Below are 26,520 nucleotides of genomic sequence, written 5' to 3' on the forward strand. Positions count from 1 at the left end.
GAGGGGAGGGGTCATCTCGCTACCTATACTGAAGAGGGGCGGCTGGTGACAGTGGCCTAGGGCGGTAAAGAGTATAAATCTGGCCCTGAATATGAAGCTCAGCATGCCTCTAAATCCTGGATTGCTAAATGTAAACATTTTTATACTTCTGCGATATGTCTATATCATGCCGGCAAGATGGCTATTAGCCACAATAGGCGATTTGGAAAGTCAAATGAATTTGTGTCATCCATTCGTAATTTCACATAATTTTGTGCCGAATTTAGTGGCTAATAGCAAAGCCCCCATAAATGCTGTTGTCAACAAAACTGCTATGTACTTTAAATAACAACTGTAGCAAGAGGGCTATGGAGGCTGCCATACTTATTTCCTTTTCAGCAATACCAGTTGCCTGGCTATCCTGATCATCTGCCTCTAATACTTTTAGCCATAGACTCTGAACTCTGAGGTGGCCGTATGGTGTAATGGTTAAGGGCTCTGCCTCTGATGCAGGAGACCAGGGTTTGAATCTTTCCTCTGCCTGTTCAGTAAGCCAGCACCTATTCAGTAGGAGACCTTAGGCAAGTCTCCCTAACACTGCTGCTGCCTATAGAGCGTGTCCTAGTGGCTGCAGCTCTGGTGCTTTGAGTCTGCCAGGAGAAAAGCGCGATATAAAGGTTATTTGTCTTGTCTTGTCTTGAACAAGCATACAGCAGATCAGATGTTTCTGACATTATTACATACATACAAGATTAGCCTCATGCTTGTTTCTAGTGTTATTCAGACACTACTGTAGCCGAATAGGTCAGGTTTGCTGCCATGCAACTGGTATTGTTTAACAGGAAATAAATATGGCAGCCTCCTTAGCCCTTTGCTACAGTTGTCTTTTAACCACTTGAGGACCGCAGGCTTACACCCCCCCCCCCCCCAGTGACCAGGCTGTTTTTTACAATGTTGTGCTCTGCAGCTTTAATGGCTCGCAGCAGAGCCATACAACTGAGCATGAAAATTACCCCTATACCTAATGACGAAGTAGCAAGTGGCAAGTCGTTTTTGAGAAAATTGATTTGGAAAATCCACAGGAAAAATTGTTTTTAAACTCAGAAAAATAACAATCAAATCTATTTTTCTCAAAAACTACAAGGTCTTTTTGTAATTTTTTTTTTACTTGTTTCCACTATTCTTTTTAGCATAGAAATTTTGAAGACGATAGCTTGTATGGGGTTTTTGCTATAAACCCCTAAATTTGGTATAAATTACATTTTCATGCCAAATTAATTAAAAGCTTTTCTGAAATTTTGCCTTCCAATTTTGAATCGTAGTTGCAAATTACGATAAAAAATTTGGATTATGCAAAATTTGTGCTCATGCTTTATTAACTCTTCTCAGTCCAGTAAGCTTTAATTTCATTGGGAAAGAATAGGACATGAAAAGAACCTACAAACATTATTTGGGCATATAATGGCTGTGCATTTTAAGGGGCAGAATCTAAACACTTGTTACATGGCCTCATGATGGATATGTAGGTTGTATGGGTAAATAATGGCTAATGGTATATGTGACACATTGATTTTTATAGCACCATCATCTTGCTTGGTGCTGATCAGCGTAAAAACATACAAAGGTAGAAAACAATACAGACAATGTTGTACAAAAGTACAGATATTGTACAAAACATATTGATGGTAAACAATATATAATGAGTTACAGTGACAGAAAATGGACAAAAACTTCAAGTACCACATATTCTGTGTCTATAGATTATTTATTCCATAATCATACAAGCACAGAGGGTGTAAATACATCCCCTCTCCTCTGTAGGAATATAGCTTGCATTAAAAAGAGGACCATAAGCAGTGGTGGGAAGAAATATTGCATCAAAATTTGCAATTACATATCGTAATCGTAATGCAAAATTTCTGAAAAAAATCGTAATTCATTTAGTATGTCATAGTTATATTTAATAATTTTGCGTTATTTTCCCGCAATTTCATGCCGACTTTAGCAGTCAATAGCAAAGCCCCCATACATGCTATTGTTACCAAAATTACTTAATTACCAAAAAATTATTTTTGAAAATTACCTTGTAGTTTTTTAAAAAGAATGATTTTAAGTATGCAAAGAAACATGGTTTTTAAACATATCCTTTTTTTGCTTAAACATTTTTCTTAGCATTTTTAAAATCAAATTTCTCAAAAACTACAAGGTCTTTTTGGAAAATTATTTTTTTGACTTGTACCCACTATTCTCCTTAACATATGTAGCAATTTGGTGTCACTACCATTTATCAGGGCTTTGCTATTCACTGCCAAAGTCGATACAAAAATTACACCAAATTTTAGGCAAAATTACGAATAACTAAACGAAATCAATTGAATTTACAAATTCGAATTACGTATAAGCATACATTTTACGTAATCAAAATTTGCTGATTGAGATCATCAATTCATAATGTCAGACTGAAGGATAAATGCTTAATGTATTCACTAGAAAGGGCAACAAGCAGTAGAGTCTTTTACAACTAAGTATTTTATTAAGAACAAATGCTAATAAAAACATTCTTGCAACCTTACATCTGTATACATATTTTCAGCATTTTTTAGTATTTTCTGAAAAAAACAAATTGGAAAAAAAATATGTGTAGACCCCCATTACAGTTTCTAATCAACCCTGTGTTCAGCCATGCAAGTAGGCAGCGGTAAAAAGGGATAGAAAATGAGTGGCCTTCTGTAAAGATTGGTGTCAGCAATAGCTTTACTGATTACTGGTGATCTGCAGTATCACCACTAATACAGATGCTATATCTGATTATATGGTGATCTGCAGAATCACCAATAATGCTGATATAGCGTCACCAAGGTACTTTGATATGTGTAGGGTGTTTGGTGCAACAGTAATACAAAGAGCACAGGCAAAAGATCAGGATCCCATGAGGAGCAGGAGACTCTGACTGCATCAATGTAATACACCAGAATGATTCAGATACTACTGCAGCCAAGGATCTCAAATGCTAGGAGATCACGGTCTGCAAGGAGATTGAATCACCTGAGTGTGAGAGGTGTTTCAGACCTTACTGCAGAAGTATATTCCCGAAGAGTGGGAATAACAAGAACCCCTCAGCCTGGGCTAGACCCAGTGCTGAGGGTAGAGTAGTCAGGCAGGCAGATTTGTAACACACGGACAGAGGCAGTACAGGAGCAAGAGGCAAGATCAGAGTAGTGTCGCAGGCAGAGGTCGGCAACTAGATCAGAAAGGGCAACGGCACAGAATCAGAAGACAGGAGAGTACTCAGGCAAGCAAGAGGTCATAACAAATAATATAGTTCAATAGTACTTTAAGCTATCAAGGAATCTGACTAAGTGTGGATCCCCAGCTCCTGCTGGTTCTAGCACACTGTGGGATCTGACTCAGGTCTGAGAGCTAACACATATAGTATTCACAACAGCAGACAAGGATCAACTGACAGGCAGGGTCTATATATAATTGGAGCACTCCTTAGCTCCACCCCATTCACTCAACCAATCAGAAGGGCGGCTGGAGTCAGCTGACCGGCTGGTCAGCTGACTGCCTTTCTACCTGCATAAAGGTCCTGTCGCCTTGCGCGCGCTGTGTGTCAGAGAGTCTATGCACAATGTCAGAATGTGAATGTGTGTTAAAGTCTGCCGGCTGGGTTGCGGGAACCGCCGCCATGTCGCCTGCCACGGTGGCGGTGTCCCTGCTGCCCTGCAACACAGGCGCTGTGCTGGGAAATGACTGTGCGGTGGAAACCGCCGGCTGAGATGCAGAGACCGCCGCCATGTTGCTTACCGCGGCGGCGGTACTTCTGCTAGCCCTTACAGGGAGTAAGGAAGGCTCTATGGAGTATATATAAATATAGTAAACGATCAGGTAGGTGTGGAGAGAACTTAACAACACTGGAAAGGGCATCATCCCAATTATCTTCGGAAACATCACCTATTTCCCTATTCCAGAAAGTGCGTTTCTGATAAATACGATGAGAAACACCAGGCGTGATAAGTTCACTGTATAAAAGAGTAATCAGCTGTTTGGAGGAAGCGCCTTTAATAATGTCTAAAAGAATGATTTTATTTTAAAGAAAGAAGACATAAATACAAATAAATTTAATTGATGTCCCTTGTCATGAATCCCTTGACTGTGTTCGTATTTCTTCTTTTCATTTGTGTTCTTGTAATCTCTAATTGAGCTCTTGCAGCCTCATTGAGCCATTGCCTAGCTGTGCATTCTTGCCATTCCATTACATCGCAATTGCCTGCTGAGTAATCCCTTTGGTTTTCTTCATGTGAGTTTTTATACCACTATTTGCCTCTGTATATTATTTTTGTGGCTTTTCCCATTGTTGCAAAGTGATGCATTGTGGTCTTAATGAATAAGGGTGAAACCACATAGCGACATGGGTTCCCTTTCTGTACTCACATTTTTCTGCAGTATATGGGTGGGAGAAAGAGACCCTTATCCATCAACAAAGGCTTTGCCACCTCTCATCCCCTCGCAAAGTGCTCCCCCCAACAATAATAGCTATGTGGGTAGGTTAGTTTATAAGGAAGGTGTAAGGGCTAGCAGAAGTACTGCCGCCGCAGTAAGCAACATAGCGGCGGTCTCTGCATCTCAGCCGGTGGTTTCCACTGCACAGTCATTTCCAAGCACAGCGCCTGTGTCGCAGGGCAGTTGATCCTTGTCTGCTGTTGCAAATACTATATGTGTTAGCTCTCAGACCTGAGTCAGATCCCACAGTGTGCTAGAACCAGCAGGAGCTGGGGATCCACACTTAGTCAAATTCCTTGATAGCTTAAAGTACTATTGAACTGTATTATTTGTTATGACCTCTTGCTTGCCTGAGTACTCTCCTGTCTTCTGATTCTGTGCCGTTGCCTATCTGATCTAGTTGCTGACCTCTGCCTGTGACACTACTCTGATCTTGCTCTTGCTCCTGTACTGCCTCTGTCCGTGTGTTACCGAATCTGCCTGCCTGACTACTCTACCCTCAGCACTGGGTCTAGCCCAAGCTGAGGGGTTCTTGTTATTCCTGCTCCTCAGGAATATACTTCTGCAGTAAGGTCTGAAACACCTCTCACACTCAGGTGATTCAATCTCCTTGCAGACCGTGATCTCCTAGCATTTGAGATCCTTGGCTGCAGTAGTATCTGAATCATTTTGGTGTATTACATTGATGCAGTCAGAGTCTCCTGCTCCTCAGGGGATCCTGATATTTTGCCGGTGCTCTTTGTATTACTGTTACACCAAACACCCTACACATATCAAAGTACATTGGTGACGCTATATCAGCATTATTGGTGATTCTGCAGATCACCATATAATCAGATATAGCATCTGTATTAGTGGTGATACTGCAGATCACCAGTAATCAGAAAAGCTATTGCTGACACCAATTTTTACACTCCCGTAAGGTTATCTAAATTCAAACCAGGCGCTGATGATTTCTGCCCTAAATGTTGACATGGCAAAGGTACTTTTATACACATGATATGGTCATGCCCACGAGTAAACACTTTTTGGAAGCAGATAATCAGATTTTTGAATGACCACATGGGATGCCCTCTTGTTTGTGATGCTAAAACATGTCTTTTAAGTATTTTTTTTCAGTTACCCTACCTAGTAAATATCACAAACAATTTGCATTAGAAGTCCTACACCTGGCTCGTAAACAGCTTACTAAAAACTGGATAACACCCATGGTTCCCACTTGCACAGATTGGATTAAATCTGTCAATATGGTGCTACCATACCGTAAGGCCATATATCAGCATAGAAATGCCTCTGCCAAATTCGAAAATATATGGTTTGAGTGAATTAACTCCAGATATACCAAAACCTGAGCATGCCCAATCACTTTTTAAACTTATGAACTATCTACACTTTCTGAGATCGGATACCGCCAAGCAAAATGCCTCCCGCTATTTTCCTACCTGGACAGGTTCTTTTTTGCTTGTCCCTTGGTAAATGGCGCTATGTTGCACTGAAAAGTTTTAATGTTCTTCGTTGAAATTATTGATTATCCGAAAACTGCTACTCTACTGTTAACATGCCAAGTTTGTTGTTATTAAGTTACTTCATAAGTTTTTAAGCTTTCCCTGTAATGAGTGTCTGTATTTTATCCTGATGTGTTGAATGCCTCTGGCTAAATGATGTATGTTATCTCTATACACTCTCTATAGGGTGTCACCTGTATTTTGTACTTTTTTCTTGCTGCTGAACTCTCAATAAACTTGGTATGTTTAAAAAAACTTTTTGACATACGAATATTACCAGGTGTAATATTTTCCAGATTAAAAATTGCTTAATGATCTTAATAATCTTAATTAATCTTAATGATAATTCTAATGAACAAATAAAGAAAAAATAACACTCTACATTACATGAACATCCTAAACACTCTCCCCTAAAATATTTACATTGCATTTTCTGCACAAAAATAAAAAAGAAAGAAACAAATACTTTTGACTGCTAACCAAATTAATGAAGAAAAAGCAAATTAAAAAAATAAAACTCTCTACATTGATTTTAAGCTTGAATGAGCTTAAAAATTTCAGCATGGTGAAAATAAAGCCATTGTGACTTAAGAGATATAAATAAGAGAACAATCTTCACCAAAGCAGATAGCATGACATTGTTCAGTTTAAAACAAAATCTCGTTCCCTCGGTAATCTTGTGTTAAACTTAATTACAGGCAGCCTAAATTGCATTTTTCAGTAATTGAATTATAAAGTTAAATGTAAAGGTCCAGTAGCTCTGTAGATGTTAATTGTTGCTTAAATCACAGACACTGTGACAATGCAGCAGGAAGGGGAAAACAAAATAATGACGATACTGGATTAACATGTCCCTACTTTGTTTCTGTACTTTGCCATTCTGAAAGTCTTCGGAAGTAACAACAGTTCGAGTTAAAAGGCCTAAGACAGCAATCAAGAGCCAGTGAGGGGTGTAACTACTCTCCACTCATAAAATAAATAAACAAAATGTCATACGCTTTATCCCGCCGGCATGCTCTTCATGTGTGCGAGACGGGTTGTGGCTTTATTTCCTTGGCTTAAGAGCATATGGCTTTACGGTGTTACACCATACTGACGTGCACACTGTTCGCATGCTCAGTTGCACATGCAGTACATCGTTTGCTCCAAAACAAAGGATTCTGCCATATAAAAGGCTACCTCGATCTGCACACACTGCTGATCGTTCTGACAGCTCTGGGTGATTCACAAGTTCCCTGTGCAAATGTTACTCATTGATCCTTGTTATTGACACAGCCTATTACTTCCTTTACGCTTCCTGTGTTGATTTTTGGCTTAGGTTCCTGACTATGCTCGTTTGGTGCCTGCACCAACCCTTGGCTGGTATTTCGTGTTGAACCTCTCTGCTGTCTGTCCTGGCCTCAGCCTGTCCCTGACATGATATTGCTTCATCCTTCAAACATAACTTCATCAGACATACAGTGCTCCACACTGAGGTGTTGCTTGTTTTGTGACTTACTTTTAGAGTTACTTGGAGTGCAATCTGCTTGACACTAAGCAGCAAAATTAACCTCCTTGCCGGTCTAAAAAATCCGGCAAGGAGGCAGCGGCGCACATTTTTTTAATTTTTTTTTTTTTTAAATCATGTAGCGAGCCAAGGGCTCGCTACATGATAGCCGCTAAGCGGCGGCATCCCCCCACCCACTCCGATCGCCTTCGGCGATCAGAGTATGCAGGGAATCCCGTTGAGAACGGGATTTCCTGCAGGGCTTCCCCGGTCGCCATGGCGACGGGGCGGGATGACGTCACCGACGTCATGGACGTCGGGACGTCATAGGGAATCCCGATCCGCCCCTCAACGCTGCCTGGCACTGATTGGCCAGGCAGCGCAGGGCTCTGGGGCGGGGGGGAGCGACTCGGCGCGGCGGATTGCGGCGGATCGGCGGCGAGCGGCGGCGATCGGAAGTTACAAGCAGCTAGCAAAGTGCTAGCTGCTTGTAACAAAAAAAAAATTATGCAAATCGGCCCAGCGGGGCCTGAGATATCCTCCTGCGCAGGTTACCCCGAGCTGAGCTCGGGATAACCGGCAAGGAGGTTAATCAACCCTTTCAGGCTGCTCTGGTGAAGACCTGTGGTCACTTACACTCTGGGCAAGCCCTCCCCACAGTCACCTCAGTGGGAAAGTCATCAAGTCTTAAAGAACAATCAAGGTGATATGTGACATGATGAGATAGACATGTGTATGTACAATGCCAAGCACACAAATAACTAGGCTGTGTTCCTTTTTTTTCTTTCTCTGCCTGCAAGAGTTATAATAAGAATTCCTTCTTTTGTATAGCGCTTTTCTTCTGTCAGACTCAAAGCACTTGCGAGGCAGTCACTAGGCAGTAGCAGTGTTAGGGAGTCTTGCCCAAAGAACTCCTTACTGAATAGGTGCTAGCTTACTCAATAGGAAGAGCAAAAATTTTAACCCAGGTCTCCTACATCAGAGGCAGAGCCTGTAACCATTACACTATCCAGCCTCCAATTAAAAATCAGGGACTCAAGTGACAGTTTCTGACTGGGTCGGACTATAACATAACTCTCAGTGATAAGGATTTTTATCCATATAACACTTTCCTGGCAGAAAATGGCTTCTGAGAGCAGGAAAGAGAAAAAAGGGTCAATAGTTCACAGATTCTCAAGGACAAATTCAATGAATGTGTCCTTGAGAAGAGACCATGAAACAGTAAAAAATTAAAAGTAGATTTAAATATAAAAATACATATAAAATAAACCCCTGCAGCCGCCCTGTGTCCGCACCAGTTCTCAACTATCCTCCGGTCCCTCGCTGCGTTGCAGTTTCGGTATTGCCGGCTTGCAAGACGATGTCCACTGTGCTAGCGCGCATCCTCGTTCATGCTCCCACCGCAGGGAAATATCTACTACACAGTGGCTGTCGATTTGAGTTGGTGACAGTGAAACTGTGTCACGGCGGGGGGCAAGAGGATCGTTGAGGACAGGCACGGGCACAGGACAGCTGCAGGGGGGCTGGCAGAAGCCCAAGGTAAGTGAAATTGTTTTTTTTGATTTTTTTTACTTTCTTCAGGTTCCCTTTAATAAAAGATCTGAGGTCTGTTCTTCCATCTAAAGCTTTAAGGCCTCTGCAACAAGTGAATTGTAGCAGAATTCAGCTGCAAGAAGGCATATTCAGCTTCAGTCAGGTGCTCCATTTCATTAACTTACGAATTTGAGAGAATGTATAACTATTCTAAGCAGTGATCTGCTTTGTGGATAACCATAGCTATTGGCAGAGAACATTCAACCTTTTGTATTATTTAACAAAGCTGGGTGAGGACATCAAAGGATGCTTGTGTAGACAGACTGTACATGATGTCATCGCGTGCCCGCTATCTGATGCCTGGACAAAGTGATAGACTTCAAAACATCTTCACCTCTGCTGTGAAAGTTAACAAGTGGAGAATTGCAAATCTTTGAAAATCCTCATCCTTTGTTTTAGAAGAGAGTCTTAAACCATTACATGAAAAACCTCTCAAAAGCACAAAGTCATTACTTGCATGGGAAAAAGCAGAGACTAGTCCCAGTTGGCTCATTAATCGTTCTCGACAAGTTTGCTAGATGTTTAAAACTCGCTTTAAGAGAACATATTTAAATTTGCTCTGCTGGCTGTTTACCTGATCCCTCAGCAAAGCAAGTTGTTTTTTTTTTCCTTTACGTTTAAAGTGGACCTGAACTTTTGCATAGGACAGAAGGAAAACAGAGAAATGCACCCTGTATGTATTTAGAGAGTTTAGCTTTTCTAATTCCCCCTCCATCTCTGACTAATCACCACTGTAATTTGATCGCTCAGCTGTGTCAGCTGGAATCTCCTCTGCCACGGCAGAGCAGCTAATTTGTAAATACAGGATGTTAACAATATGTCTGCTTCCATGAAAGCAGTAAGTAGACACACTGCGGCGGTTTTATTGCAGGATTTGTATCAGCTGTAGCAAATAAATGTTTTTTTTAAAGGATTTATGCTGTTGCTGTTATGCTGTGGAATATCTTTAAGAGCAGAGTCCAGGTCCGCTTTAAAATGTTTTCTTATTACACCTATTGCTTACTCACAGCTAAGTTCACGCCCCTTTAGACAAAAGGAGAAGCCTGTGCTTTGTTTTCTGGTCACTTATTTATTTTTTCCAACAATTACATAATTTTTATAATTAAGATGTAAATATATTGTGTAACACACATATGGAAAACAGCTGTGGCTGATGCACAAAAACTGTAGAGGTGAAATTAAACCTTGTCTCTTATGTCCCCGTTGCCTCTTTTGTCCCCCGGTGTCTCCCTTGTCCCCAGTGACTCTCTTGTTTCCGTGTCCCCCGTGCCTCTTTGTCTCTCTGTGTCTCTCTTGTCCTTATGTCCTCTGGTGCCTCTTTTGTCCCCGTGTCTGTCCCCCAGTAAGTGACATACTTACCAAGACAGGCTTTGAGTCCCGCGATAAGCTGCCGAGCAGAGCCGATGCAGGACTTCGATACTTGTGCCCACAGTGGCTACAGCTTACCAGGGCTTTCTTTTTTTCTGAGCAGCCAATAAGGCAGGGGCTCTGCGGGGAAACATCGAATCACCGCCGCCTATTGTTCTGACTGGACCCGACAGTCCCGTGGATGGGACCAGGCATCAATTATTGGCCAATCACTGCACTCGCTCAAGTGCAGTGATTGGCCAATGAAGAAACCCTGGTCTTCCCCGCTTTTTAAAAAAACTCCCCCCTCACGCTCATCATGCTAAATGTAAAAATATAGGCAAGGCCAGTGGGATAGCTCAAATAAGATAGATGCTGCTGATGAAATCTCTTCAGTCAATATGGAGAATACTACAAACCAGCTGACAAAACCAGCCATAAGCAAGATGCCAAGATTATTTATGCAAATCGGATGAAGTCTTCTAGCAAGAATTTTAGCAATATGGAAACAAAGCTAGCAACCAGGTGAAGGAGATGATCAAGAAAGGCTCCTAGGAAATAAAGGTAGCCATACATAAGGCAACTTGGTAACCGATCGACCATCTGATTTGATTATTATAATCGGAATCGGATCGAAATCGGTGCCGCCAAGTGCGCCCAACCAAAAATGTGATCAATTTTGGGCCGAAATTGGTCGTATGAAACGATCAAATAGGCTGCAAGATGTAGGGCCGACTTGTTCAATCCGATACATGGTGGTAACGGCGAGTAATATTGGGATGAGCAACAAATGCAATGAAACCCCCATTGCTGTCCCCCTAATGTTTAATGCCCCCCCATGCCCAGTGTATACTACACGTTACTTGTCCACGGCCCCCATTTACTCCAGGCTCCCTCCACTCTCCATACACATGCGCCACGGGCTGCCTAGTAATGTGGGCGTGTGTGTGACATCTGACGTTGCACATGCACCCTTGCTAGGCAACCACATGGGGCGCGCGTGTGTGAACATTCGGAAGACGCCTGGAGCAAGTGGAGGCCGTGGAAAGGTAACATATAGCATGCAATGGGCACCAGGAGGTTGACAACAACAGCACCAAAAAAGTCGCATAGGCCTCACTTGCCAAAAAACGATATAAAGTTTATTTGTGGACAGAATTCCAAGACATTATCAAGACACACAAATCATAAAAATGCTAAAAACAATTGGAGAAGTTTTGAAGGAGTGTCCTAAACCCCCCCCCCCCCCCTCCCCACTCACACACGCATCACACTTGCATAGCTGCCAATACATATATCATGCAACTATAGGTTTTGCCAAGGCAGTGAAGCAGGTGATAATGAGCAATATACACTCTAACTGAGTAGCCAGTACCAAAAAAGTGTACCTGAGGCTGACAGCTGCTCAGCAAAAATGAATGATACAGTTCGCAGCAGGCCTGCTCATAATTTGTTATTTGTTTTTGTAATATGTTGAATGTTTTGAGATTTTAATCAAATGATATAAAATATTTGATGACTTGATTTCTGCACTTGGCTAAGGGCCCATGCCATTTACAGAATTAAGATATTGGATATGATGTCATGAGATTGAGATATCAAAGCTATTGTTTAATATAGTGATAATTATACACTATTGGTTAATGGATATACAGTCAGTATATTGCTTGGTTTAAGAATGAATTTTCAGTAGTTAGTTGAGCCTAGCATGTGTCTCTTTCCTTGTGGGGGTTTAGGGTCACAGGTGTCAAGACTAGGAGAGTAAATATAGTTCTCTGGCAAGCCAGAAAGCTTCAGGTTGCAGGAATTCTCACCCTGACTTTGATTGACAGGTGGTGGTGTTGTTCGGGGAGACGGTGTTACTCCACCCTAAACTATTCTAAGTTAAGAGAAAGGCTTTAGTCATGACATAACCATATGTAGTAGACCTCAAGGATTACAACATAGCATTATTGCTGATCCAATTAAAGAGGCGGATGCTATTTAAAATAGAAGGAGGAGTATATGGAAATGTATAATGACATGTACTAACAAGGAACTGTACCTAGTGTCAGATAAGGCAAGGTAGTAGAATATTGAGACCTAAGTTGTGTATTTAAGAACCAACTGGTAGGTCTGGACAAAATCTCACTCACTCTCTCTCATTCTCATACACACACTCATACATACCGTTACTCATCCTTTTTACATATTCAGATATACTTATGCTCAAATAGAAGACTACTACAATCAATAGATTTCATATACAAATTACATAGCAATTTACTCATTCTGTTTTTTTTATATCTTTTGTAACTGATTTTGATGTACAAAGAACTATGCCTTATTGAATATTGAACATCTACGAAAATTCAATAATGATTAATAAAAATCCACATCCACATTTTACGATCTCCTGAGGACTTTGTTTTTAAAGGAACAATCTATCTTTCCAAATCCCATTTATTTATATTTCAGTTTTGCAATGAACAACAACCATAGGTTGGATTAATGTCCATCTCCCAGAGATTAAGCTTCGTGACACCAGTCACATAAACTTGTCAGTTGATTAGTACAAGCAAAGCAGTACGTTATTAAGCTGCGGTATTGCACATTGAATTCAGCCAGTACAGCAAGGCTTCCACATTAGCAGCATCAAGATTAAGCACTTTCCAAGCGTTTAATTGCCCTTTACCTGGTGTCCATACAGCTGAGACTGCAAAGCCACAGAAACTGCATCTCCCCTGCTGATATAAGCTTTCCACATGCCTTGGAGATACTCACACAATCGCTGTGAGCAGTCGTTGGCAGTATTGCAGAGATTTTTCTGCCTTGCGATCAACCCGCACTGGCGTTCCAAGCTGCGTGTCAGCGGAGATCAGCAGAGGCTTTGGCGTGTGACGAGGGTAGTGGGTGAGGCTGGCTTCCTGTAGCTCCTCCTACCTACATGTTTTGGCGTATAGCCTTCCTCAGGGCACCAGGAGGGACATTAAACATTAGAGGGGGCATCGGGTTGGCGAGGCGGTCCCAGATGGGGTGTTACAAGGCTCATTCCTGATTAAGTTCAGCATGAAATTGATCGGGAATTGGCCTGTGGTGTATGGGCAGCTGACAGATCTCTCTCTAATCAGATTTCATTCGAGAGAGATTTGTCTCTTGGTCGAATCTGCCCATCATCCATAGATGTATGGCTATCTTAACTGGTTCCCCGCCGCCGTACAGTATATCTACGCTCCTTTGGACTTCACTTCCCCGCCCGGAGCGTAGATATACGCACCCCCCGCCGCTACCGCCGCTACCGCCGATGTCCGCTCTCCCGCTCGCACTCCCGCGATCGTGCACGCCGCTGCCCGCTCGCCCGGAGATCAATGAACGGGAAAATACATTCCCGTTCGTTGATCTCTGCCCCCGCAATGATCTGCTGCTTTCGCTAAGCAGCTCGATCATTGTAAAAAAAAAAAAAAAATACCAGCCTCTTTGTACTTCCTCCAAGCTTCCGGAAGGAAGCTTGGAGGTCGCATTAAACTGTTGCCATCTTGTGGCCAAATAGTAAACTACACCCTAAACTATTTTTCACACACACATACATTACTTATACAAAAAAAATTAACTCATTACCTCCCACACTCCCCATTTTTTTTTTTTTTGTAATTAAAAAAAAAATAAAAAATGTACAATTAAAAAAAATACATAAATAGTTACCTTAGGGACTGAACTTTTTAAATATTTATATCAGGAGGGTACAACACTGTTACTTTATAAACTATGGGCTTGTAATTAGGGATGGACGCAAAACTGAAAAAAATGCACCTTTATTTCCAAATAAAATATTGGCGCCAAACATTGTGATAGGGACATAATTTAAATGGTTTTATAACCGGGACAAAAGGGCAAATACATTTCATGGGTTTTAATTACAGTAGCATGCATTATTTAAAAACTATAATGGCCGAAAACTGAAAAATAATGTTTTTTTTCCCATATGTTTTCCTATTTTCCCATTAAAACAGATTTAGAATAAAATTATTCTTGGCATAATGTCCCACCTAAAGAAAGCCTAATTGGTGGCGAAAAAAACAAGATATAGTTAATTTCATTGCGATAAGTAATGATAAAGTTATAGGCGAATGAATGTAAGGAGCGCTGAAAGGAGAAAATTGCTCGGATGCTGAAGGGGTAAAACCCCTCAGTTGGGAAGTGGTTAAAGTGAACCTCCGGACTAAAAATCGACTCAGCAGCACTGAAAAGGCCTGGTGTTTCTTTAACAGTTTCACAGCATCAGAACTTTTTTTCTCTTATCCAAGCCTCATTTTTAGCTGCACAGAAGAAAACTGCCTGGGCTTTTTTCCCCTGATGCTGTGCAAAGCATGATGGGATGTCTGATGTTGTTGCTCTCGTTCTGCTGTTTTGGTGCAAATTTTTTTTTTTAACATTTTGAATTTGACATCTGAAGCCTAGTGCGTGCAGCTGGGAGGGGTTATCAGGACAAAGGACAGTTGGAACTGTGTCTCCTGCTCCTTGTCACCTCCTTTCAACCAAAAAGATGGCTGTCCCCATGACAAAGAGGGCAGCCCCCATGAATCACAAACATTTGCCTGTTCTTTTAAAACAGGGTGGGTAAAAAACTATATTACCTATCTATTCTAATTAACATAACTAATGTAACTTAATGACAGTATGTTTGTTTAGGCTGAAGTTCCCCTTTAAGAAGCACTGTTTTATCTATGAACCTAAACAGAAGTGGCTATTTGATCGTCCCCTTACTAAGAGGTTAACCAGATAGCACCATAAGCCTCTCTTATTGTAGTACTCCATCTCCTTTTTAGCACACAAAGGTGAGAGAAGGAGTCCCTTGCCCTTGACTTTGAGACAAAGGTGGTTTGTAAGTAAAGCTAGCCATACATATAGTGATTCTGATTCAATCTACAAAGCAATCAATTTTATTAAGGAATCGACTTCAGTATGGTTGATTGAAAGTCGATCAACTAGTGACCCACACACTACAAATGATATTATATGTGATTCACCTCACATTCGATCTGATGGATGTTGCTAATGCAAAATTGATCCAGAGTCCATCAAATGATACATAAACAGTAGCCGATTCCTGTGCAATCGACCAATATCTTGCATCCTGTTCGATCGACTAAGCTGGTCAATTTGACATGATATCAGCCACTTTTCATCAATAGGAAATTCTGGAACACACTCGATTCTGTCTCGATTCCATGAAATGATCGAATCGAATGGTCGATCGTACAGCCAAATTGATGGATGTATGGGCACCTTAAGAGATGTTTTGCCTATTTCCTTTGCAAGGTACCCCCTAAAACTAAAGGTGACCATATATCTAGCGATTTGGCTGTGCGATCGACCATTTGATTCAATCAATTTAAGGAATCGAGAGGGAATCGAGTGTGTTACGGAATTTCCAATCGATGAAAAGTGGCTGATATCATGTCAAATTGACCATGCAGAGCATGGAGACACAAGATTGGTGAGATCAATTAGGAAGGTAAATTGCATAGGATATCGCTTGTAGTGTGTGGGCCACTAGTCAATCGACTTTTGATCAACCATACTGAAGTCGATTCCTTAATAAAGTCAATCGCTTTGTCAATTGAATCAGAATCGCTAGATGTATGGGTACCTTAAGAACTATTTTGGTTGGGTATTGTACAGGGGGCGGGGTTACACATTTGTTGGTTCTGCCATTCTGGACAATGCATTCTCCTGCAAGTTAAGAATTGATATGGCTTAGGAGATGGGCAATGCAGTTGATTGATAATAAGATAGACTGATTCAGAATCAGAATCAGAATCAGAATCGTTTATTCCGCCAAGCATAACGGGGTTATGCCCGGAATTGGATTTGGCACAATACATAGCTCAGGAAGAAGACATACATAATAGGTTCACAGGTATGCAAAGGACATCAAGCAGAGGAACAACAATAACCGTTAACATTGTTCATACATAGCAGATAAATCTGTGGTTTCTGTCCACACACAGATCCAGTCCTACATAGAGATAGTCAGACCTGTGGCTGGTCAATTGATCGGCAGTGTCACAGCTCAGGCTGTGGACCTTGATGGAGGTGGGAGTGCTGATGGGAGTATTTGGAGGGAGTTAAGAAGGCTGACAGCCGAGGGGAAGAATGAGTTCATGTGTCTAGCAGTCCTTGTTGAGATGGCTCGATTGATTGATTGATTGGTTGGTTGATTGATTACATTAAGCAGTGCAAAACTAACAGGGCAGTATGGCACTCAATTCATAATAAATTTATAATCACATTTCTGCTAATCTGTGATGCATTGATTACTACTACCTGTCTTTAAACTTGGAACTAATCAATAATTTGCAATACTGGGCTATTATCAACCTGTACATGGCTGGCATTAAATGGCTTCATTATATTTCAGAGTGTGTTTAATGGAAAAGATGCAAAATGTTAAGCACAAGGTGAAGTAACTCATTGAAGTCAATTAGGTCAAAGCAATGATGATATATTTTGATTGGTTATCGAAGATATGGGCTTTTACACTTAGCTTCCTGCATCATTTTCTGGTTAATGGTATGTGGATGGTAAATATCCATAGCACAGTAGATATTACTTGAACACGAAGAAGACACTGCATCAAGAATGGTATGAGAACAAATTCATTTGTATACCTAATTACCAGCTCCAATTTGCTTTTAACATTTCCACAAATATATCATTAGCATTTTTCAACATATTTTATAGTTCTTATTAAATGATCTGTAAAAATGTGAGATAGCATTATTAAGAAGGCATATATTGCTGTAGGTAATTATGTTTAATTTGTAAACAAAAAATGTGCAAACTGCAATAAATCACAATAAATCAATCAGCAGCCATCTTTAGTTTTTTTGTTGTTGTTGTTACTATGGGTGGTGTTGAATAGCTTTTATTATCCATTACCTATAAAGAGACAACATATTTCAGGGTGATGTACAAGAAATGAAGTGATGTAGACTATGAAAGCTACTCGGAAAGTTATACAAATATGACACAAGAAGGGAACCGGACACTGCACCACCAGGTTTACATCCTAAAGGGGGAGGCAAGTACCAGAAAATAGAGATGTTAGGAGTTAAGGTGCAGACACACACATACACCAACACACACACACATACACCAACACACACACCACACGCACGCACGCACACACACACACACACACACGCACACTGTCACCAGCAGGGTACAGGAAACAACCCCTCAGTTTGTGGCCAAGTCCAGTACAGATATGTTGTTGCGTTGAAAGGGGGAAGAGTGACGATGGCACATGATGGAGTTACCTCCAGAAAAGGTAAGTACTAGAAGGGGAACAAAGTGCTTGGCCAAAATGATCCGGAATTCTGGATGCATCAGGATGGCCATACACAAGCTACATTCTTAAAGTGTGCCCAAGGAAGGTTTTTTTATATTAATGGGACACAGAGGCATGGTCTTTGCTTAATGACATGCCTCTGTGTCCTTTGTGTGCCACTCTCTGTCCTCCCTTCAATCGGCTGTGGACCCCGAAATTGCAGACAACAGTTTGTCGGTAGATTATTAGGGGAACGGGCATCCCTTTCAGGAGCGGCATGCCTGCAAAATGCCCCTTCTCCTCTTCCTCGAGCCTCTTCCATGCCTCTTTGTGCCTCTCCCCTGCTTCTATCTCTCCCCTCTGAGCTTCGCTCTCACCTCTATCCCATCCCCTTTCACAGCTCTCCCCCGCCTCTCTGCTCTGTGAAGATAGGCCATAAATGAACTCCTATGCTCCTTCAATGATCTTCTCACTCACAGGTGGCCATTTTTTTTCAGAACTGAAATTAACAGAGAACTCTGTTCAGGAGCGGCAGGGGGAGCGGCGGTAAGAGGCTCTAACTGATCTGTAGAGATGGCCCGAACGTCCAATTTTTGGTTCGCAAACCGAGTTCGCGAACTTTCGCAAACGTTTGCGAATATGTAAACTTTTGCGAACCGCAATAGACTTTGATGGGGAGATGAACTTTGAAAACTAGAAAAATTTATGCTGGCCACAAAAGTGATGGAAAAGATGTTTCAAGGGGTCTAACACCTGGAGGGGGGCATGGCGGAGTGGGATACACGGCAAAAGTCCCCAGGAAAAATCTGGATTTGACGCACAGCTGCGTTTTAAGGGCAGAAATCACATTGCATGCTAAATTAGAGGCCTAAAGTGCTTTAAAACATTTTGCATGTGTATACATCAATCAGGTAGTGTAATTAGTGTACTGCTTCACACTGACAGACCAAACTCACTGTGTAACACACCGCAAACAGCTGTTTGTGTAGTGACGGCCATGCTGGACTGGTGCACACCATGGCCAGAGTGCAGGCCATCGTGGTTTTCAAGCCCATATGGTCGGGCTGAGGTAGCTGAATGACAGAACAACAGTGACTGAGTGTCCAGCTGATCAAATTTGGTCTGTCCACAATGAAGCAACAACCTTATTATCTATTTTCTTGGTTCAGGTTTGCCCCCCAACCCCAACACACTCATATAGCCGTCGGTCATTGTTTCATTGTGATACACAAGCCCCTTCACCAGGCAAGGTAACGATCATGAAGGGGAATTGACACATGTACATGCCTTTTGTTTTGTTGTTGCAGCTGCAGTGCAGCCAGATAAATTAGGCAGGCATGTACACGCACCAGAACAGTTATTATAGCAGAAATTCAGAAATCCACCTGGAGTCCTGGTGGACCCTGTTGGTGGTGGGGGAGAAGGCAGTCAAGCGACCTGCAGGCAGAGATGCTGTGTGGGGACCGCCTTAGTCTTGGGGCAGGCAGTCACACAGCGTGCAGGCAGATATGCTGTGTGTGGGGACTGACTTAGTCTTTGGGCAGGCCTGAGCGTGCTTTGCAGACCAGGCATCCATGGTCAGATGGACCCTTGACCCAATGCTGTGTGCCAGAGATGTCACCACTTGCCTTTCAACATCACGGTACAGTTTAGGTATCGCCTTTTTAGAGAAATAATTGCAGCCTGGAATCTTCCACTGTGGTGTGTGGCTTTGCTTTTGTGTGCTGCTTTTCCTCAGGTGGTCATCCCATTGCAGTTTGTGCTTTGTAATCATGTGCCTTTTTAAGGTAGTTGTCCCTATGTGGGTCTTGGTCTTTCCACAGCTCAATTTTTGGTGGCAGAGAGTACAGATGGCATTGCTCTCATCTGAGGCAGGCACACAAAAAAATGTCCACACCACTGAGCCCTGGGGTGATGGCACTTTGGTTGTGGTGGCCAACTGAGTGTTCAGTGGGGTGTCAGAATCAGAGCAGGAGGAGGAAGATATGTCATGCTTCCATGCGGAATCTGAGAAAGATGAGGTGTTCTGTGTTAAATAGTCAACTACTTCCTGACAATATTGGGGGTTGATGTCCCGTGCCTTCTTCTGAACACTGTACTTTGATCGAGGGCCGCACAAAATAACGACAGCGCTACCTCAACAGACCTGCCAGGTGGTCTGCCTCTGGCTCTGCCTTTTGTTTTGTCCATATTGGGGGGGATGAAGTGAAAGGTATGCAGTGACTTGACTAATACAATGTACGGTTACACAGGTGTAGTGAACAGGTTGCAGTGACTGCTGGTACAACAATGTGCGGTTACACAGGTGCAACAATCAAGAATAAATAATAATAACTACTCTGTATAAAAAATATATCCAATTTGTGTCACTCACTAACAATTAAAAGCAATATAGTAATAAATACATACAATAATAATTGGGATCCAATCAAAGTGATGCAATGAGTGCAGAGTTCACTGTTGGTTAGTTGCTGCTTGCAAGGCTGTCATTACAAACTCGGCACTCATATCACTTTGATTGGATCCCATTTATTATTCTATGTATTTATTACTATATTGCTTTTTATTGTTATTATTATTTATTCTTGATTGTTGGGAGGCTCAGGTCACCCATTCCGGCTGATTCTTTTTCTTTTTTTTCAGCCAGGAACACGCTGCCTATTTATTCACTATATATATATATACACTGTATATATATATATATATATATATATATATATGCTGCAGCCCCTCTGTACTGTATTTTTATATATATATATATATATATATATATATATATATATATATATATATATATATATATATATATATATATATAATTTTTGTTTTCCATTCCCCTACTTGCCAGCCCTTTATTCACTATTGGAATACAGCCCGCAGCCACCCTATTATTATTGTATTGTCTTCCCTATCCTGTGTTTGTTACTAGCCTAGCGCTAGCTACATGATAGCCGCTGAGCGGCATCCCCCTACCTACTGCGATCGCCTCCGGCGATCAGCGGAAGCAGGAAATCCTGTTCAGAACGGGATTTTCGGCTGGGCTTCCCCGGTCGCCATGGCGATGGTCATCATCAACGTCATGGACATTGTGACAACATAGGGAGTCCCGATCCAGCCCTCAGCACTGCCTGGCGCTGATAGGCCAGGCTGCGCAAGGGGTCTAGGGGGGGGCGGCATGGCGCAGCGGATAGCGGCGAATCGGCGCGGCGGCGATCGGGAAGTACACGCAGCTAGCAAAGTGCTAGCTGAGTGTACAGAAAAAAAATTATGCAAATAGGATTTCTCAGTAGGGCCTGAGAAATCCTCCTGCGCGCATAGCCTGACCTGAGGTCGGGCTTACCTCCAGGGAGGTTAAAACAACTTAATTCAGGAGGCAAGCAACTACTCAGAATGGTGATCATCAGCTGGTTTCTTTATTCCCAGGGTGCCAGTCTCACTTGTTCAGTCAGTCTGATTCCTGGATTCTCAGACAGGACACTTCTACAGCGTCACTTTGGGGTGTGTTAATCCATGTAGCAACACTGACTCTGTGCGGTCTTCTTTCCTGAACACCTCAGACGTGAGTTCCCTCCTGCATTGTGGTATTGATGTGTGGTGGTTTCCTGTGAGCAGTCACTAAGGGGACAAGCTCCACCAACAGATGTGTTTCACCCTGCCCACAGGGGACTTTCTTAAGATAGAGTGAATCCTTGCTAGCACGTCAACCAAAAGGCTCCCTTTTCACCTTCCTCCTGCCCACAAAGCCTATCCTCATTTCTGCATATTCACGGGGGAAGAGGTGTGTTAGCAAAGGAGATTCTGTTGTAAAGATCCATCAGCTGCAAATCTTTGCATCCGGCAAATCACCATATTGAATACAAGAAATTTTTTTTTTTAATCTAGTGGATTTTTGAAGATCTGCTGCCTAACTGGGTGAACTTACAACACATGGAAACTAGGTGGATTCCTTCCATTCTAGCAGTGCAGAATATCTATATATATATCTTACAGAATATCTTGCAGAATAATATTCCCTACATTACAGTGTTAAGACAATGTGGTATATTGCTACTTACACCCACTCTTTGCACTTCCATGAAGATTGCTTTCTGAAATGATCTCTCCCATACCGGCAGGTCACTCCCCACCTCTGCGCTGAAATAATGGCTTTTCCCATATCCAACCAACACACTGAAACAGTACGGTCGCTGGTCATCAAAATCTTCACTTTGATTGATATTTAAATATAGATTTTCTTGAATCCAGATTTCATCAGCAGGCCAAACCTAAAACATACATTGCAATAAGAATGGAGGTCAAAACACAAGGTGGTGACATACTAGAGAGGAGAAAAAGTCAGCATGCATTCACTTAAAGGGACACTTAAGCCAGGAATAAAAAATCAGTTTTACTTTCCTTGGGCTTCTACTAGCCCCCTCCAGCCGTCCAGTGCCCTCCCAGTCACTCATGAAGCCTCCGGCCCCCAGCCACCAGCTAGTTTTGTTTTTGCTGACAGGCATGACAGATCTGGCCACGCGTATTTTTCTTTGTGTTCCCAACCGCAATAGCATCCTGCTCCTGTGCAAGACGCAATTGAGGACTGGAACATGAAGAATGACACATGTGGCCAGAAAGCCCTCCGACTCCCTGTCAGGGCCTGTCAGCAAAAATTAAACTAACTGGCGGCGGGAGACTGTAGGATCCGTGAGTGACTGTGAGGGCACGGGATGGCTGCAGGGGGCTGGTAGAAGCCCCAGGCAAGTAAAACTGACTTTTTATTCCTGACTTAAGTGTCCCTTTAAGTATCTACACATGTGAAAGGCACATTTCACTTCAGCTCAGGGCCGTTTCCCTGCTCATCCACTGCAGGTACAGACCAGGAATGCCGTTCATCCAGGGGGTGCTAATGCAAGAATCTCTGAACAAGGCCCCAACTGAGCTACACTTCAAACAACCCTGCTGGCAGCACACAGTACAGTGCTGCTGCCTGCACCAGGATGGACATGCTGCCCCTCCCCCTGTGTTTCCAGGCTAGTTTGAAGGCATCTCTCATATTGCGCCATATAAAGCAATGTTCTATTCTATGCATATAATAATGTTATGCCTAAACACAGGTTTTAAATTGTGACAGAACAGACTTGGAGATGGCACACCAATGGCTTTGCAATATCAAATTGTATTGGAGTATACAGCAGTACACAACATGTTTCGGGCATTGCCCTTCCTCAGGTTTTAAATTGTGAGGCATGTTCATAAAACTATGAACTTTAGCAAAATCCAAGCTGTGACCTACAGCAAAAGTTCAGATTATTTGTCTCTATTTAACAGTACAGAAATTGCACAAAAGGATGACGCACGGTCAGAACCGAGTTATTTTCCAGAAATTATCCGTCATTATGTGCTGAATTATTAAAGTTCAACAAAAGAAAATGGGACTAATTAATTTTATATTGTACCTGAAGCATTAGATGTTAAAGCAGAATCATTTAGTAGAGCCATTTTTGTTTCAAAGTTTAACGAAGGATGCATAAAATGTATCTTACCAGCCAAACAAAAAACTTAATCTCAGTTTTTACATCATATTGGAATTTAAATGGAATTAAAAAATAGCACCCACCTTGCTAACTTTAAAGAGAACCTCACAGAGGTTATACATTTTTTCAGCTCGCACCCAGTCAAGTGTGCTAACCTAGAAAATAGAAGAAAATAACTAAACATTTTTTTATATCAATACATAAAATGCCATAATATTGAGGATTACTGTGATTTTCATATTCAAACATATAAAAATTGCAGTTTTTATAGAACAGTGCATGTACACGCAACTACACATGCCAGTAAAAAGTGGGCCTTAAAAATAGTAATTTCATAAGTTTTTATTTTATTTAAACTAAACTATGACCTTTATTCAATTTACTTTTTCTCCTAATTTCTCTCCAAGTTGATATTTTCACACCTTGGGCTTGATTCACTAAACCATTATAACTCATATCACGGCCGCGCTAGCGTCTTCGCACACGCTTTTGCGTGCGTTTTCGCGCACAATCGCAAAATTTCACAGTAATTTTGATAGTACTTTTTCTACTATATGGGGCTATATGTATCCTTATTCAATGTACTTTTCTCCTACCTATTTTTTACACTTTATCAATAAATTGTCTTTTAAGTCACCAGCCACAGCCAGCAAGATAATACTCAATAACTTTGACAATACTTTTTCCTCCACTTTTAAGTACTTTTTTTCAATTGCAGACTAGTGCTTAAAAGTTATTTTAAACAGAAGATAAAACATTATTCCTGTAAGGAAACGCGGAAAGGCCGCCGTCTCTCGAGGTGAGGCGGCTGTTTCCGCGTCCAGCATGGCGTCACAACGCGGACAAAACACCGCATGCCGCATAGGCAGTGCGGCGGAATCCGCATTGGTAACGGCGGAATCCGTATCAGAGGCGGCCCCCGCGCTAGATACATTGCATGACAGTACTGGTGTGGCTGGGACTGATAGTCCACCAGGATTCAGACTTACACGCGCGCGAGCACAGAGGCAGAGTTTAAATAGCAGTTAGAAGGGTGTCGGCTGACCAGCTGGGTCAGCTGACAAATTCCACTGCTCTCATTGGACCAGCAATTAGGGAGGTCCTGGAAAGGTCCTAGAGTATATATACTGCTGGTTGTTCACTTGCTCTTTGTCTGGCGTGCGATCACATATGTGGGAGCACCCAGATCCGTAGTCAGATCCGCAAGTGTGCCGGGACCAGCTGGAGCTGTAATCCTACACTTAGCTAGATTCTGTTGATAGCTAAAGTACTAGTTTGATTGTGATTATATGTTATGACTTTTGCCTGCTTTGACTATCCTCCTGAACTCTGATCTTGTACCTCGATATTTCTGATACTCTGTTGCCGAACCCCGGCTCATTCCTTGACTCTGTTTCTGCCTCCTGATTTTGCACCCCGATATATCTGATACCCCGTTGCTGAACCTTGCCTGTACTTTGACTCCGCCTTTGCCTCCTGATCTTGTACTTTATCTGTCCGTGTGTGTACGACCTGGCTTGTCCGACCTCGAGAACCGACCTTACTGTTAGAGGCGGTTCCTCATTCTGTTAAGTGACCCTTCCGCCAGAGGGTTACTTTCAGTATATCCTTCCCGCTGGCAGCCTGACTCCTCCCGCCTTGGAGAGCTCAGGTTTGCGGAAGGAATCTGTACAGTACGCCTTACTGTACTGAGGCCCTGTCCTCTAAGTGTTACTGTTACACCAAAACACTACACTCTACTCAGGTGAACAGAGGTTAGCTAGTATATCAGATTATCAGTGATACTGCAGATCACGTATAATCTGGTATACATCTGTATTCCCATTGATTCTGCAGATCACTGGTAATCAGATCCTCTCTGTGCTTCACCGATCGTTACAATTCCTAGGAGAAAATGTAAGTGAATTGAATAAAGGCCATGGACTTATAGGAATGCCAGGCAGTTACAATTTTGAATTTCCTACTTGGGGCTTATTTCAGGTTTCCTACTAAATTTCTATTGGTCCAGTTGATGGGCCAACTGGAAGTCCCTGTGGAAAATTGAAATGAACCACTAATGGAGCTCCTGATCATTTTAGAAGTGGGTTGTGTCTAGAATGAATGGTGTGACAAGGTAGAAGAACAGGAACAAAAGAATAAAAGAAGAGAAAACAAAAAAAAAAAGAATTAACTACACAGAAGAGGATGACATACATTTAGTATCCTGAATCCCTAATATTTTACAAATGAATAGGACCATTAGTACTTGACACCCGTGGAAGCAGTTCAGCTGATGTTAGAGAATATGCCAAAAGCAGAAAGAAGTATACAAATTGACATCAGAAGACACATTTATTACAAAGAAGAAAGAAGAATACAAAGAAGAACAAGAAGGAAGTACACAGAAAAATATATAGGATAAATAAAGAAAAAAAATGTCTATGTATTTTTTTCATGCATTTATTTTATGAACTATTTTAACCCTTGGTTATAGAAAGGAGGTAAAAAAAATAATCTCTCAATTTTTCACCAGATCTTTTACAGCTCATCATCTTTTTTAAAATAGGAAACATTGCATATCCTGTGCCTTTTAATGCTTTTTTAAGACCAGGAGGAGGGCAACAGTCGCTCTCATAAATTCAAACTGCGTAAAAGCCAAATAGCATGCAATCCGCTATTTTAAAAATTGGTGCAAGCAAGCACACGTCGGATGAAAATGTAAAAAATAATGTTATAAGCTTTTGTTGTCTAAATAAATAAGATGGTACCCAGAAGTGCTCAATGGATCACTTCAGCCCCCCCCCCCCCAAAAAAAAACAAAAAAAAAACAGTTATAATCTGACAGAACTGACAGGTTTTTAACTAGTCCATTGTTGGAATTGACGTATGATATGCTTGAATTCGGATCCCACAGTTACTTTAGATAACTGGTCTTAGTAAAAGGACTTGCTCTGCAGAGTTTCTCTTAGAGAGAAATAAAGGCATTTATAGAAGCATGATGCAGAATATTGTACTGTGTTTCCCACAAGGCTGGAGCGTGGTATCAGCTCGAGATGTACCGACATCCAGGCTGCAGTGGGATAAACATCAAGTGTTTTCATATTTCCTAAAGGTAAACAATGGCCAGGGAACAGAAAACAATGTTCTCCTAAGAACAAGGGGACAGGTCACTGGAAAGGGGTGTTTTCCAGTGCATGCGCAGTAAAGACGGTGCTGGTCAGTCTGTCCCATGGTCTTGCCAGCCTATGGCAGGCTGAGGAGCTGACTGACAGCGGACTCCACCCACTGGGGTGGAGTCCAGGG

At 41.9% G+C, this 26,520-nt stretch overlaps 1 protein-coding gene across 1 annotated transcript in view; it reads right to left on the bottom strand.

Annotated features, from left to right (window-relative positions):
* SNTG2 (syntrophin gamma 2) overlaps positions 1-26,520 on the bottom strand; it is a 522,646-nt gene that overhangs the window by 42,271 nt on the left and 453,855 nt on the right. Inside the window, exons 13-14 of the mRNA XM_068279105.1 lie at positions 23,322-23,393; positions 21,781-21,990 (exon numbers count right to left, since the gene is read on the bottom strand). Coding sequence (XP_068135206.1) covers positions 21,781-21,990; positions 23,322-23,393 — 282 coding nt within the window. The remainder of the gene's footprint in view (positions 1-21,780; positions 21,991-23,321; positions 23,394-26,520) is intronic.

The sequence above is a fragment of the Hyperolius riggenbachi genome, chromosome 4 (genome assembly GCF_040937935.1).
Source record: "Hyperolius riggenbachi isolate aHypRig1 chromosome 4, aHypRig1.pri, whole genome shotgun sequence".
Classification (NCBI taxonomy): Eukaryota; Metazoa; Chordata; class Amphibia; order Anura; family Hyperoliidae; genus Hyperolius; species Hyperolius riggenbachi.